The sequence below is a fragment of the Panulirus ornatus genome, chromosome 6 (genome assembly GCF_036320965.1).
Source record: "Panulirus ornatus isolate Po-2019 chromosome 6, ASM3632096v1, whole genome shotgun sequence".
NCBI lineage: Eukaryota > Metazoa > Arthropoda > Malacostraca > Decapoda > Palinuridae > Panulirus > Panulirus ornatus.
In genome coordinates, this window is record NC_092229.1 from 50,729,850 (window position 1) to 50,747,072 (window position 17,223).

General features: G+C 46.2%; 1 protein-coding gene across 1 annotated transcript in view; it reads right to left on the reverse strand.

The window, feature by feature from the left end:
- The window catches only part of LOC139749230 (uncharacterized), a 256,994-nt gene extending 243,646 nt beyond the window's left edge, over positions 1-13,348 (reverse strand). Inside the window, exon 1 of the mRNA XM_071662937.1 lies at positions 13,309-13,348. Coding sequence (XP_071519038.1) covers positions 13,309-13,333 — 25 coding nt within the window. The 5' untranslated portion in view covers positions 13,334-13,348. The remainder of the gene's footprint in view (positions 1-13,308) is intronic.
- Between the last annotated feature and the right edge of the window lie 3,875 nt (positions 13,349-17,223).

Below are 17,223 nucleotides of genomic sequence, written 5' to 3' on the forward strand. Positions count from 1 at the left end.
GCTCACCATCTCCTCCTCCCATCAAGCCACACATGTGTGTGTGTGTGTGTGTGTGTGTGTGAGTGTGTGTGTGTGTGTGTGTGTGTGATGGGCTGTGTGAGGACCTATGGCTCACCATCTCCTCCCATCAAGCCACACACATGTGTGTGTGGGGTGTGAGAGGCAGGGAGGAAAGACAGGCACCTGAGCCAAAAAGGGATCTGAAACCTGGCCTCTGGTATGTTGGATCGCTGCTCAACCGCCGTTACTAACACTCCTCCCTTCGATACCTAGGCGGGTGGTACTGGTACTATACCTCCCTGGTCGGTGGCTATCTACCACCCTACCAATCTACCTACTTATCTACCCACTGGGAAAGAGTTAAAAGACTTTATTCCAAGAGTATGTGGCTGACAATGACGTTCGTCCTAAAAGGATTAAGCAGAGTGCCTTATGACGATTAAACACTCAACACGCCCTTAGGGACGTGAGGGAGAGTCTCACACACACTCACACACCTCTGAGTGCGTTGGTAGAGTGTGTAGGGTGGAGGGTATAAAGCAGAGGAGGCTGGCTGGCTTGGGCCACAGACCCGTTGGAGGCAGCCAAGCAGATGAACACCAGCCAAACTCGTCCAGGTTCGGTTCCCCCCAACTCCCCTTCCCCTGGAACAGTTACACCCCTGGAGTGGCTGAAGTGTTTCCCACACCATTTGGAAGCGTCCAGGCAGACCTCAGCTCTCTCTCTCTCTCTCTCTTTCTCTCTCTCTCTCTCTCTCTCTCTCTCTCTCTCTCTCTCTCTCTCTCTCTCTCTCTCTCGAGGCAGAGGACGTGGAGCCGTGTGCATGTTGGAAATGATCCATCTTTCCAGATGAATTAGAATTTTTCAATGAGGATGAATATCTATCTACCTATCTATTCATCTATCTATCTATCTATGCTGACAGTGGCCACAATCGGCTGCTGAAACGCTAGTAACCAGAATCCCTGCCAGGGACGGTAATAACAGTGACCTTATGACGGACAAATACACGAGCGATACGTGTTGGAGGAGGTGGTGGGGGGGGGGGGGGGGGGTAGGGTATGCCTGGGAGTTACTGAAGACTAGATTTTGAAGTAGCCGATACTGCAATGCATTTCACACACCGCTGCTTTTCGTTTTCTGTTGGGGTCTTGACAGCTTCCTTATACCTCAGGGCTGTTGAAGTCACAACTTCTCATAACTCAGGGCTGGTGATGTCAGAGCTCCTTAGATCTCAGGGCTGTTGAAGTCACCTCTTATAGCTCAGGGCTGGTGAAGTCACAGCTCCTTACACCTCAGTTCTCGTGAAGTCATTGGTTCTCATACCTCACGACTGGTGAAGTCACCACTCATTACACCTCAGGGCTAGTGAAGTCAACCCATCAACGCATGTCTGAAGTCTGGTACAATAAAAAGAGGTCACCAATTCTTATTCGACTGAGCTGGTGAGGTCAACCAGAGACCAGGTCATATAAATACCCAATGAATATCGAGGGGGTAACTCGCTTATCAGGCAGTACCCCCTGCCATGGACGTCCAATATTCGAAGCGAATAATACATACATTTCCATTCACCAGCACAGCACTATAACTCCTGCATCTTGGACACTATAGTGTTACCCTAGCTTCAGGGTTCTTAACCTGTCGTCCATGGCCCATCTCCTAGTGGTCCACAGTAGGGTAAAAAAAAATCAATCAATCAGGAAACAGATAAGAAAAAAACATTTGACCATCAGTACTATTTATGGTAAGGGTTTGGGTGGCGTTATGTGTTCTTGAATGAGGTTTCAGACCCGATCTAATACTGTATATATGGCGAAGGTGGTCCACAGACACAGTGGCAGTCTGTCAGTGGTCCACAGACACAGTGGCAGTCTGTCAGTGGTCCACAGACACAGTGGCAGTCTGTCGGTGGCCCACAGATACAGTGGAAGTCTGATAGTGGTCCACAGATATAGCAAAAGTCTGTTGGTGGTCCACAGAAACAGTGGGAGTCTGTTATTGGTCCACAGACACAGCTGGAGTCTGTTAGTGGTCTACAGACACATTGGTAATCTCTTAAGTGGTCCACAGACATAATAAGGTTAAGAACCCCTGCCCAAGCGTACTGGACATGAGACTTATATACATCCTTAGAACATTGCCTTGCCTGTATGATCATACATTAAGATGTATACATGTCTATCCGCAGTATACATATATTCATAGATAATGACTATCATCAGTACTTTCTTGATTATAATGTGCGATAATATCATTAATCAGAATTAAGATAGAATATCAATTGCTGCATGAAAGTAATTCGCATATTCACACGAAATATAGCTTGGATAGACAATAGATTTCCCCATACTGCATGTATACATATATATCACATTTTTCAAAAACATCCATAAACAACAGGTGTTTGGAGAAGTTCTGCCCTTACAGAATACTATCACAGGATGACAAATGAAAAGCTAAATACGTGATTACAGTGACCCTGTAACGAGCGAACTGCCATTTCATCAGGTAGCCAGAGTCCTAGGTGGTATTTAAGATCATTTAAGAATATTCTGTATCCTTGTCTTTGAATTGGCTGATGCAAAGTGATGGGGTAATATTTGGAGATTCCTTTTCAATCAGTGTGCCTCACTGATGACGAATATTTGGTACCTTTAAGTGGTATTGAGGAATATTCATCATTGATCAGGTTGTGATTGTGGAAGGAAATACGGAAGCAGAGACCAGCACCAACAACCAGACCACCACTAGAGACCAGGACCAAAAACCAGACCACCACAAGAGACCAGCACCAATAACAAGACCACCAATAGAGACCAGCACCAACAACCAGACCACCACAAGAGACCAGCACCAGCAACCAGACCACCACTAGAGGCCAGGACCAACAACCAGACCACCACTAGAGACCAGCAACAACAACCAGACCACCACTAGAGACCAGCACCAAGGACACCAACAACCAGACCACCACTAGAGGCCAGGACCAACAACCAGACCACCACTAGAGACCAGCAACAACAACCAGACCACCACTAGAGACCAGCACCAAGGACACCAACAACCAGACCACCACTAGACAAGGGGACCAATAACCAGAGCCTTAAATCCTCCTCGCCACATTACTCATCCTCCAGTTTCCAATTCCTTTACGTATCTATATCTCCCACTACCTCTGGACTGGCTCTAACAGCCGAGCTGTTGGCACACCGTCCTCTCTAGGCCAATTATCTCACCCTCTTGCGCTCGTTATCTCTCATCCATCTGACTTCCTTTATCCACCTCCTCCTCATCCGTCGTCTTCTTTCCCACTACGTTCGTGTGTCATTCATTCGTTATCCTACGACCGCTCGTCTTCTATTCGTTATCACACACTCGTTTCCATTCGTTGAGGTAAAAGTCATACGATATCTCTCTCACGTAGGAAACCTCCCCTCTGCTTCACTCGCCGTGTCTCGGCTTCCCTCGGTGCCTTCTGCCACGCCTCCTCCAAGCGTTAGTTACCCATGGCAGCAGCAGCAGCAGCGGAGGCCTTCACAAGGGCAACGCGTTTACGAGCGAGTAAGACAGGCCCTCTGTGGCACACACACAGAGCTCCGTCTGGACACCCTCTCCCGTCGGGCTCAATAGCTCACTCGCAGAGAGCGATGCATCCGGGAGGCGGCAGACGGGGGGTCTGTGTTGATGATGATGATGATGATGATGATGAACTGTTGGAGAAAAGGTGGACATGGAGGAGGAGAGGGAGGGAATGAGCAGAAGAGCTGGAGGAGAGGAGGGAGGGAAAAGGCTATATATATATATATATATATATATATATATATATATATATATCATACGGACTCCTCCATTCACTTTTCAGGGGTGAAAACCTTGAATTCTGCCACGACAGTAAATCGACAGATTCCTTTCATATCTAAGTATAAGTGTGGAATGAAGATCACCAAGGTGACTTTTTATGAGTACAAGTGGAGACGTAACCTTAAAGTCGTGGTGTTATGAGGGGGTTTCTTGTTCTCCCCCTTCATAAGTAGTATACACTATACCAATCTTAGGGTCAAGTCATTCCTTTCCGACAGACCTACACACGCCATCAGGTAACATCCACGGGCCTGGTGATCTATGCAATGTATTTAGATAAACACAATGGCTATATGAGGAAGATGGAGCTACGTTTTCTAAGCGAGTTTCACTGAGGAAGGGGAGACACATTCATTTTACTGAGACATTGAGGATTTTTGAGGGAATCCTGGTGTGAGTCTTCGGCTAAAATCAGAACAGTCTTGTCAGTGTGTGAGTGTGTGTGTGTGTGTGTGTGTGTCACCACAGCTCTTTTTAAGTCAAGTCTAAACAAGTTCCAAGAACGAGATAAAGGTTAGCTGTGAGAAGACATGTCATATATCTTTTTTAACTTCAATTTTTCTTCTCTGGCGGAAGGGGAGGACAAACTCGTCCTTATTTTCCATATGACTAGAAGAGGGGTGGATGAGCGGGTGGGTAGGTGTGTTTTTTTACGTGCGCTCGCAAGTCGTGCGCTGTGAGGTGTAAGGGAGCTGGCGTGCAAGGTGCGTGGCGATGCTTTCAAGGTGCGTGGGGTACAGATGTCGGACACAGTTTCTTAGAACCGTTCGCCTCCTCCGGGAACGTACGTACCCCCAGCTCAATATACCGTGATGACGTCTTCTCTTTCCATTATCTGGTCCCCTTCTCCTCTTCCCTTACCTTCCCATCTCCCATCTATCTCTCTCCTTCTCTCTTTATCTCATGGGCTGGTCTCTCCTTCTCATAGTTCTCCCTAGGTAATTTATCTGCTAATCTGGGGTGTGGTATGTGCCACACATACAGAGTCACAGATCGAAAGACAATCCCTGCTCTCTCTCTCTCTCTCTCTCTCTCTCTCTCTCTCTCTCTCTCTCTCTCTCTCTCTCTCTCCGTGACCCACACCCAAGAAAATCCCCGAGACGTTGTGGCTCCCACACCCTCCCTTCATTCCCCTCCCGAAGCGAACGAGTTCACCACTTCATCCAAGTGTACGCGGTGGTAGGTAGGGAAGCCTGTCTGGCTGGCTTCCGACCCCCTAATGTTCACCTCTGTGGCTAATCACCAGCAAAAGGGGCCCGATAACTAACGAACTAGGGGATCATCGTCTCAAGTTAGGGAGTTACAGAACGATCGATCCCACTGGGGCATTCGTGAACCCCCAGACTTCTGAAGGGCGACTGATGAAAGAACATGGTGGATGGTTGGGGGAAGAGGCTTTTGGCTCAAAGGGATGACCATTGAAAGTCACGATCGTAAACCCCCTCCCCGCTTCGCTTGTCTCTCATGGCCTCCCCGCTTCGCTTGTCTCTCATGGCCTCCCCGCTTCGCTTGTCTCTCTCATGGCCTCCCCACTTCGCTTGTCTCTCTCATGGCCTCCCCACTTCGCTTGTCTCTCTCATGGCCTCCCCACTTCGCTTGTCTCTTATGGCCTCCCCACTTCGCTTGTCTCTCTCATGGCCTCCCCACTTCGCTTGTCTCTCTCATGGCCTCCCCACTTCGCTTGTCTCTTATGGCCTCCCCACTTCGCTTGTCTCTCATGGCCTTCCCCAATTCGTTTGTCTCTCATGATCCCCCTAGCTTCCTTCGTCTCTCAAGGCCTCCTCCTCACTTCCTTCATCCACCATGGCCTCCCCACTTCCTTCATCCTTCATGGCCTCCCCGCTTCGCCCACTTCGACAGTGGGACGAAGATCTTGCAGACACAGTTGCAGAGGTCTGGCGACAAATGGTCTTCGTATCATCGTGAACACGTTCAATACTTCCTCATAACTGTATTAATGTGTTTTTGACTCTATATAAGACATACAATTAATTGCTGCATGTCTGGGTGTGACGTAGTCTCCAGTGTGTGTGTGTGTGTGTGTGTGTGTGTGTGTGTGTGTGTGTGTGTGTGTGTGTGTGTGTGTGTGTGGGTGTAATCAACAATGGTGTTTATCATTTGTGTGTGACGGGGAGAAAGTTTTACACTCTGTTGACTAGGCTCTTAACCTTGTATATACGTATCATTCTTTATGTAAACACACATACACATACACACACACACACACACACACATACACCCTAGTATACATCAGGCACTCGTCTTATGGGGGTGATGAACAGCTAGGTGGACTGTGGACAGGTTGCAAAGGCCAGGATTCGAACCTATGCAGGTTTGACCCCAGGCGGCCCGTGCATGCGTGACGCGGTCAGTTACGCTGACCGTTATTCCACCGAGAAAAAGATGGCAACCGAAAGCATGAAAAAAGTGGCCAACTTGGCTATGAAGAGCAATCCGACGTGGCCATGAACAGCTGACTATCGTGGCCATGAAAAGCTGGCAAATATGGCTATGAAAAAAAATGGCCTAAGTGGCCATAAAAGCTGGTCAACTTGGCCATAAAGACATGGCCAAAGTGTCCAAGACAAATTGACCAACGTAGTTATGAAGAGCTGGCCAACAACATCACAATTAACTGGCCAACATGGCCAGGAAGAGCTGGTCAACTTGGCCATAAAGACATGGCCAAAGTGGCCATGGCAAACTGGCCAACATGGCCATGAAGAAGTGGCCAACATCTCTCTCTCTCTGTATACAAGCTGCGGATCGCACGGCAGTGCAAATACCCCATCCTTCCTTCATTCACCATTCAGAAATGACAAAACTACAGACTTAAAAACTCCTGCAAGACGAACCTACATTTAGTCTAATTATCCAAAACAAGAAACGATTTGTGGTAATTATATGATGTTTTAAAGTGATAATCCATATCTCTACTCCTCATGTTACCATCCAGAGAGCTGAAGGGAAAAGGTAGATCATTGATCATTGCCAAGGGGGAAGCCTACGTTATCCTCAGTTGCCTGCCGAAAGCAGACAGACAAGACTACAGGTGACGGGAGTATATCCGGGTCGGCGGCGGCCAACGGGATGTCGTACCACCGCTGGTATGCAAGAGGGGGGGGGGGGGGAACCAGATTCGCCTCTTCCCTTTATGACTCTCTGTCGTCCTCCTCAGCGTCCGAAGCAACGACGTAGCCAATGGACGCTGTGCTCGAGTTATAACCCCCTCTCACGAACGTTGGTTCCTGGTGCGGTAAGGTACGACAAACAACAAGTACGACAGCTGCAAGAAGCGTACGATAACACGTACGATAACTGCAAGATGCATACGACGACACGTACGATAACTGCAAGATGCGTACGACAACACGTCCTACAGCTGCAAGACTTGCAAACCAATTTGTGTCTAATGGGATCATTATGTCCCTCAGGTTCACGCAAGAATTAACAGGAATCCTGAGGAATCTTCTCTAAATACCCTTTATCCTCCACACCAGTTTTGTGGGTTTAGATACGAGAGGCGCAGGAACTGGTGTTGGAAAGGGAGCGAGACCAGTCAATGTGTTGTGTTCGGGGTGTAGGTCATGTTAGTCGAGAGAAAACGCTTGGGCACGTCTCACACGCCCGTCAAACCACAATCGTGCTGGGCTCGGCTGTCAGGGAGGCAATATAAAGCCGTGTATTTTGAGACCCTTCCAGTAGTCCTCTCTATACACAGATCACCCGTTTTCTACTTCAAGTGTTACCTACAGACGTGGTCTTGGTCAAGGAGGCGTCGTAGTTTTGATCCGACAACCGTATCATCATATTACGAGCTGAGGTTGTGGTAGGGTAACGGTGATGCTAAGAATGCTAGTCCATCACTTTACCACTAGAGGTCACTAAGAGGATGATGGACAGCCTCTTGGGCCAAAGAAGGAGGGAATGACGAAATACGTCATCACGATGGAACTCTCTGTCTCCTTCTTTCTACCTGTGGATAGCAGTTAGCCATCGTTGGTAAACTGGAGAAATCTGCTTCTCTGATCTTCAGAACTTACATGTATCAGTTTGATTAATCAAGCTTCAGTGAGAGCTTTGTTTATTGAAGGCACAACGCATTGTAAGCGTTCTAGACAAGCGAGAACTCTTAAATAAACAGCGTAGTTACAAGAGAACGCTTGGGAACACACGACCAGCCTTCGTTTATCAATCTTGCAAGACTAATGCAAGAATTTCGTATACTCGCCACTGCAATGGGGGCCAGCCAGTGACTTATGTCTGCGAGATAGGGGCTACGCTTTCTCTCCAAGACCCGTGAACACAGCACAAAATCCAGACACGTATGGGAACGCACGCTCGAGGTGGACATTACGTCATACTACAGCAATAATGGGCTGAAAGTGAAAGAACCCAGGGTCTTTATAGACCCAGAGACCTGTTGTGGGGGTCCGCGAGCCACTAAAGGTGGCCTTCTCTCCCCTCCACACACACACCAGGAAAGGAAAACAAGGCCAGAGGCAGGGTCGGGACAAGGACAAACACCAGTGCCTTTTGAGTCAAGTGCCAAGCCCTTAAGCTGAAATTCCTACGTGTCTCTCTAAGGTTTACACCACCACGACATTTTCCAGAGGTTGCTGTATATCCTGTTGTTGATCCACGTTTACAGTGATATTTCCTCTTTGATCGTGTGGTGTCACTGTTCATTCGTGGTATATGAGTCGTCACTGTTCATTCCTGTTATATGAGTCGTCACTGTTCATTCCTGTTATATGGGTCGTCACTGTTCATTCCCGTTACTTGAAAACCTTCGTTAATATCTACGAATATCGGTATCTAACTCTCGTTCCTCAAACGCAAGTGGAGTCTTGTGTTCTTTTATGAAATGAAGTTAAACCATCTCATTGTAAGAGACCCCCTTTCCCCCCCTCACCACATCCAAGAGAGGGTTCAAACTTTCCTCTTAAGAGGTGAATGAGAGGAGGGAAAAAAGGGGAAACAACAGGAGACAAACTACTGCATGAGTGAATGAGGACCATCAAATAACGAGCAGCCTTCGTTGTCATCGAACTGTTGAAAGCGGAACAAACGAATGATGACAAGAATATAATCATCTTGTATACGGTTGTCAGGTCATTCTATACGGGAATATATACGGTTGTCAGGTCATTCTATACGGGAAAATCAGGCTATTCTATAAGGGAATATCAAGCCTTTCTACACGGGAAAATCAGGCTATTCTACAAGGGAATATCAGGCCATTCTATAAGGGGAAAGCAGATCGTTCTATACGGGAAACTTAAGTCGTTCTCTAGGGGAAAATCAGGTCATTCTATACGGGAAAATGTGGCCATTCTATACGGAAAAATCAGACGATTCTATACGGGGAAAGTCAAGCCATTTTGTATGGGGAAAATCAGGTCATTCCATACGGGAAAATCAGGCCATTCCATATGAGAAAAACAGGTAATTCTATACGGGAAAATCGAGTCGTTCTCTATGGATAACTCAAGCCATTCTATACGGGAATATGAAGCCATTGTATACAGGAAGATCAAGGCAATCTATACGGGAAAATCAGGCCATTCTATACGGGGAAATCAAGCCATTCTATACGGGGAAATCAGGCCATTCTATACGGGGAAATCAAGCCATTCTATACGGGGAAATCAAGCCATTCTATACGGGGAAATCAAGCCATTCTATACGGGGAAATCAAGCCATTCTATACGGGGAAATCAAGCCATTCTATACGGGGAAATCAAGCCATTCTATACGGGGAAATCAAGCCATTCTATACGGGGAAATCAAGCCATTCTATACGGGGAAATCAAGCCATTCTCATTAGCAACGCTTATAGATAATACGAAAACAGATAACGATACGAAAAAAGTCATTCCGTAGTGAAAGTCTTAGGAAGAATACTGAGAGGAAATGGCGACCAGCAACACACAGGGCGGCTACGAGCGTCGGCTGGGGATTTAAAAGACCCGCCAACCGAATATCCGCGTGTGACGTCATCCTTCGCCGAAGTCGGGAGGGGGGCGGCCCGCCTCCTCTCTTCCTGGGAGAGTGACTCGAGGACCAACCTTTCCCCTTCTATTACTTGGAGAACGTGTATGTCCTCCACACTACGGCAGGAGACCTGTGAGTGTGTCCTCCATGTCGCGCCAGCAGACCAGCGTGTCCTCCACACTTGGTATGAGAAGATGAATCTTTATCTTAATGTTCTTCTTATCTCCTCCCTCTTCTCAATTCTTCCTCCTGTTATCACTGTTATCACGTTCCGGCTACCACCATCCACACTCACATCAAACACCATGTGAGGGTGGAAGCTGATACCAACACAGGTGGAGGGAGATGGAGTCATAACATAGCTAATCCTCACCCGTTCGTAAATACGTTCAGGTTCACATGGACAGGCAAGGGACGCTGGCTGGCTGGCTGTACATATGGCCTCTGACGATGGTGTGGCCACCATCATAAACAGCGACCATTATCACCAGCGACTGTACGGTGTCTTAAGAAAAATAATGATCTTTGCTTCACACTCTTCCTGGCGACGATGATAATGTTCTGAGTACATTAAAGATGTAGGTTATTTTTTCCTCTGTGCAGTTAGCGAGAAGCTTTCGTATTTACCAACATATGTAGACAGTCCCGAAGAAGAAGTACATATTGGCACAGGCTTAATGGGAGAACAGAATAACATGTTTCCAGCGAGCCAGTTGTAGGTCAGAGCCATCGTATGTATACAGGGGTGTTCCTCTACCAGTGCGTGACCAAATAGAATTGACGAATGAAAAGAGCATTACCCCTTATTGACCAAACACATTTGGCGTGCTGCAAGTGGTGTTGGAATGTAATGGGATCTTACCATTGTCGATCGAGGTGCCACAGAGGTTCAGATTCAAAACTCTACCCTATAATTATCATTATGGCTAGTGTAAAGCCTTCGATAGACGCTAAGTTTGAAATCACCTCACCTGAGGCTTTGCCTATGAGTTAACCTATGTCGTGTGGTTTTGGATCGGAGGCAAACAGGATTTTAAGAGAGTTCTAATCTGTTAGCGATAAATCTACATCCGTCACAGATACTACGTTAATCGTGGACAAACAGGATCTTCCATTAGCCTTATCGCTAATCAGAAACGAGCGTAGATTCTACAAAGGTCTTCCATATTGTCAGAAAGAAATCTCCTATTATCTTTCATACACGCCATCCACTGTTAGTGATAGTCCTCCAAGTCCTCATGGAGACTCGGTCTGTATCCAGCGAGGAATACAGTGTACGCAATATGCTACGCTCCTCACTCCGTGTCGGTACATAAGCACTGAGCACGGAATACTTGTCGTTTCCCCGCAAGGGTGGGTGTGGGACCCTTCTTTGTTTCCAAGCGTTCGTCTCTGACCTTGTGCCACGTACAGTCCCTTTGTCATTTTGGTTCCGCAGGTTACGAAACTTTAGAGGCTTTTCTGTTCTCAATTTTCTTTTCTGTATTTCAGTTCCTCAGTTGCCTAATAGCCTCAATGCCTCAGTTACCAAGTAGTCTAATATGCTGCCAAATAGTCTGATCTCGGCAACACGTTGCTGAAAGTCTTCTGCAAAGTTGCTGAAGATTTTTGCGGTGTAATTCAATAGTCTTTCTCCTGTTTACCTTTCGTTCGTTGGCCATCTCCTTGGCGCAGTCTGAATCAGTGGTAGAAATGCCTGAAGAACAACTGTCCGAGCTCATGAGACTACTCAGAACGTTGGTATGTATTTACCAAGTGGCTCCACACGCTCATTAAATCGGAGGGAAAACCCGTGTCGAGCGAAACAGGAGTCAAGCAGGGTTGCGCGTCATAAACAAACACCGTCACATACGAGGTTGGTAAAGGAGATAGAATCTCCAGTCAAGATGTAAGCGACGGGACCCCTATGATGGATAAGAATAAAAGTCATTTTTGTGGATAAGGACAGAATGCGCGTTTCAGAGGAGCCATTTCATAGAGTGACGGTGGGAGGCGGTGAGTGTCCATCACTGGTGTGCCGAAAGGATAGGTCTTGGGTCCACTGCTCTTCATGATCTATGTAAACTGCTTACCTCTGGGATATGTTTGTGGATGATGTCAGGGTCATACAGAAAAATGAAGGTAAACGAGGATTGTATTAACCCACAAAGGGATTTAGCCATGTCTCAGCTTTAGTCCGATATATGGCTGAACTTACAAGGGGACTTAGGCATCTTTAGTCCAATATATGGCTGATGATATTCAAGCGGAGTAGATGCGAGGTAATGAGGATAGTACGCAGAGGAGGAACCGACTTAATATGAACGCGTTCTAGCATGAAATAAAGAGTTTCGAATCTATGAGCGCGAGAGGCCCTTGAGAGTCGACAGTGTCGAAAATAAGTTGCCCCAACATCACCCCTATTGCCAAATACTACCATTGCGTGAATGTATATGGCTAAGGAAATAATCATCCAGCTCATTTCGACTCGAATCTGAATGAAAAGAGGACTCCAAGGATCACAAAGAACCAACGGAGAAGTTTCAAAAGCGGGTAAGACATTTCCTAATCTCTCCTTACTCGCCTACAATATACCACAACGATCCACGTTCATTATATCCCTTGCACGCCTCTCACCCTCCTGAATACGTTTAGGCCCAGACATCCTAAAGCCTCCTTCATCCCCATCCACCAAATCGGTCTCCCTACTCCCCATCTCTCCTTCCATTTCCTATATACTGACCCCTGTCTTTCCCTTGCCCATGTTCGAACGCTTTCAGCATACCCTAGCTGGCACGCAACCTTTTTTAATATATATTTTGATGACAATATTGGGAAAAAACCAAATAAATCTTTCTAAGGTCTGTTATCCCTAATAGTCCAATATCAATGCTCATTTAATCAGCTAAGATATTATTTCTTATGATTAATCATTACTAATAACAAAGATTAATTGGTGATTCCATATAATGAAATTCTTAAAAGCATAAAGAAAACTGGCCAAGAACTAGGAGTAACTATTCCATTCGAAACCACGAATTACATTCGGAATTTGTTAACACTGTCATGTCTTTTTGGCCGGGTGATTCCCACCCGCCCAGGGTTTCGAAGCCTTGACTGTGTTTCACTCTAGCGCCAAACAAGATTACAAATTCAGCAGGTACGACGATACGTTCTGAGTTTTAAAAATAATTCTTTTTTCATTCACCAAAATTATTCACAAAAATGATCCTTTAAGTCTCATGTACAGTTTCTTTTCAATAAACGTTTATATAACTATTTCTATAAAGAATATACGACGTGATCGAACTATTTTCTAACCCGCATATGTAAAAACGTATATATGCTACATATATCTATTGAAAACATAACTATTCACTTATATCATGTAATGAATTTGACGCAGAATTAGATCATGAATAAATATATGAGGATGAATAACGAGGAAACAACAGTTCTACCACCTACTTGCTTCTGGGTGTCGAGGTCTCATTCAGTGGTTCATAACTCCACCACCTACTGACGTCCGGGCTCTCGAAGCCTCGTTCAGCGCTTCACCGCGTGGGTCAAACGCGTCTATATTTCCAAAGGCCAAAAAATTTGCTTACCACCGTCAATGTCATTGGTCGTCCAACACCCTCATTAACGACTTCGCTTTCCGAATGGACCAGGACTCAAATTTCTGGTCTTTATTTGCCTCCGGGTGAGATGAAGGCCTTGTGATTTTCAAAGCCCTCAACATCCAAGTGAATGTTTATATTCTTTAAAACGCCTGCGCCCCATATGCTTTAGGGTTATTAGCCAATATCTTGTATTCACCGGTATGTAAGCAGTTTTCACAACGTAACACTAAGGCAACACGGCCCTTAAAAACGGGTTCAGAACAGTCGTTTAAACACAGACACACTGGCTACATCCAGAAAGCGCCCGTGTTCCGGGTAAACTAGTAGTACTGGGCTAAGGAGAATGTAGTTAAGAAGTGCAACTCTCGCAGGCTACTGGTATTAATTACTAAAGAGTCGTCAGAAAGTTGCCACTAGCGCCATCTTAACGGCCAAGCTTGTAATGACGGCGCTAATGATAAATACAATGATAACAATTATAATAAAGGGTGAAATTACTTCTTAATAGAATTTCTTTGTCAAAAGCACCTCGTTCCCCTCCCAGCACTGTTGTGATACGCTAAGGAAACATCATACAATGCGAAATATGCATTCGGCAATGCTTATTGCTTGTACAGAGAACTTGTTCAGTTACTACTGGTGCAAGGAGAATTGGGAATTTCAAAGAAATATCTTAATCTAGGATGAGAACGTACTTCCGTTTCGTTTGTCCTGGGATTATTACTGATGCTCATTATTTGTGTGTTACGAGGAGGGAATATCACAGTCGTGTTGCCCCGTGTAGCTAACCTTCTATGCAAGTATCATGTCTTTCTTCTTATATGTATGCACACACACACACACACACACACACACACACCACCGTGTATATGTGTGTGTGTGTGTGTGTGTGTGATTACCATTTGTGTGTTACGGGAAGAGAGGTTGTACACTCATGTTTCTTCGTATCTTAACCTTGTGATTATGTACCATGTCTTTACACACACACACACACACACACACACACACACACACCAGCTTAAGCCAGGTGTGTGTGTGTGTGTGTGTGTGTGTGTGTGTGTGTATTCAATCCTGGATATCTGCGTACGAAATGACAATTTCGTGCGGAAAGAGGATATTCTAACTGCACTATGTTTTCGAGCCACGACCTAAACGTTATCTGTCAACGAAAAGATAAGGAAAAAAATTCATTAATGTAACGTTCACGATTCTGTGCAAACTGAAAACTCGCGAAAATTTAAGACAAAAAGAGAATATCAGTTTTAAGACATGGGTCAATAGAACGAAAAAATGAGAAGTCGACTTAGGAACTAATTCTTATGCTTGAAAGATAGAGGCTGCGTGTCACATATAGAGACGTCTATAGCGTCTCATAATGACACGAAAACATTCGTGATGAGTAAAACCTGACTCCAGTACCACCACACGAACGCTCGCACGCACCAGCGATATTCCATCCTCCTTACGACCATTCGTGTGTTGCTCGTTAGCTCCCCGCGAGGGCCCACCATTCGTGCACTGCTCGCTAGTTCCCAGCTAAGGGCCACACGAACATACACACATACACCCGCATCGGCACACTCAGTGGCGTATGGGTTGACACCTGAAAACAATGGGGTTGAGGCACACATTGCCGTCAGACATCGACCCCCTCCTGCAATCATTCCCGTGAGCATATCACACAGCCAGCGCGACGCGTCCCTGATGTCGGCCGCTCAAATGAAATAGATGTGGTGTGGCTTTACTTAATATTGTGTGTGTGTGTGTGTGTGTGTGTGTGTGTGTCGTTACCCACCGCAAAGGTGTCCTTGCTTCCTCTGTTACTGACTGTAGTATTGTCCAGTTGCTGGTGGAACCCCTGAGTAAGGGGACTTTGGGGTATCTATGTATTTGTCTCTCTCTCTCTCTCTCTCTCTCTCTCTCTCTCTCTCTCTCTCTCTCTCTCTCTCTCTCTATATATATATATATATATATATATATATATATATATATATGGCATCTTAGCTTTAAGCATTGTCACAGTGTGGGAAATTGTCAGCCAGTCCTCACTCACTTTCACACGAACCTTGGAAATTATCTACAAGAAAAATGATCTGATTATCTGCTGGTAAACACTGAGAAGTTTGGAGAATAAACGAACAATTTACTTTCGTGAGGGGTAACTAAACCTTATCACAACACGGGTAAGGACTGCTATACATTTCTGTCATACGCTTGGGTCTTCTCTCTGTCATACGTGAGGAGGGCGTTGCATTGTTCCACGTCTGAGGAGGCCCTTTAGGGGTTGATTCTCCTGAAGGAGACTTCGTAGTGGGATGCAGCGCTCTACTGCCGTCCTCATCTGGGCCCCAGTACAAGGTGCGGTGTCTTGAGTCGGGTCATATATACCTGTGGGTGACATGATGGTCCAGGATCTCGTCCACATGGAGAGGGTGGAGCTACCTCACCCCCGTGGCATGACATACACCCACTCCTCCTCGTGTGTAGCCTCAGGATGGCGCTACTGGCTACTTATCACGGGGCGCATCCTGGTGATAAGATAATGAAACTGGAGGAATTAACGTAGCTCAATTAGATCGCTCTCGCTGCTTAAACAGCGGAGGTGCCGCTTTGACAGACACAAAGGAGAAGGTCCGAGTGATAGAAACAGCCAAGCTCTAGCCACAGTCACAGCATCAACGTCTGTAACATTACCACAAACACTACGAGAAAAGGAGCATTAACGATCCTCCGCAGTAGCATTACGGAACAGCAACGTCTTCACTAACAGCATAATTGATGTCGCCCTAACAACAGCACACGGTCGTTTACGGTTCCCAAGACCAGGGTCGTCAACAGCTCCAGGGGCTGGCGCTACCAACGCCCCCGACACAATATGACAGCAGAAAAAACAAACAAACTCCAAAGCAAACACGAGAGGGACAACGCCTGTGCTCTGCTCTCTCTCTCTCCTTCTGCTGGCGCCTCCTCCAGGAATGACGCGAAGTCGTGTAGTGCCAGCGAGTAAAGATGGAGTGACGTCCCTTCGATCTGCTGTAGCCATAATATACACCTACAAGCACCACCCAATTACACACGGGATGTCTATTACATCAAGGAATTCACTGATAACGCACACACACCACTTACATCTACGCCAAGGTCGACTGTAACGCCCACGGCAATTAAAACCCTGTCAAGGACGACTCTATATATATAACACTCAATGCACTTGGAACTATGCCAAGGACCACTGTAAATATCAGCATTATCCCAGAACAACAATAAAACAATAACAAAAAAAAAAAAGCCCAGCTCGATAAACTGTATAAAGAACGCCCTCGACGCTAAGAGAAAAAATGCCGACACAGGGAATGCCATTATAATACGACAGAGCGTCCCACGAGCTGAGTCTTCGCATGGGATATTCTTTCATTTAAACTGTCCCAGGACGGATGGTATGCACATGAGGGACATACTGACACCGGGATCTGTACCATGGACGTGGCTAACACACACACACACACACACACACACACACACAAGACTATCAACAGAAACACCTCCCTAAACTCGCAGATCCTATGCATAAACGCTCTTAGCGTCATAAATCAACACCCAAGATGTCTCCTGCATCAGACACGGTCCAGTCAGAAACGATCCAGTTAGCAACGGTCCAGTCAGAAACGATCCAGTTAGCAACGGTCCAGTCAGAAACGGTCCAGTCAGACACGGTCCAGATAGCAACAGTCCAGTCAGAAATGGTTCAGTCAGAAACGGT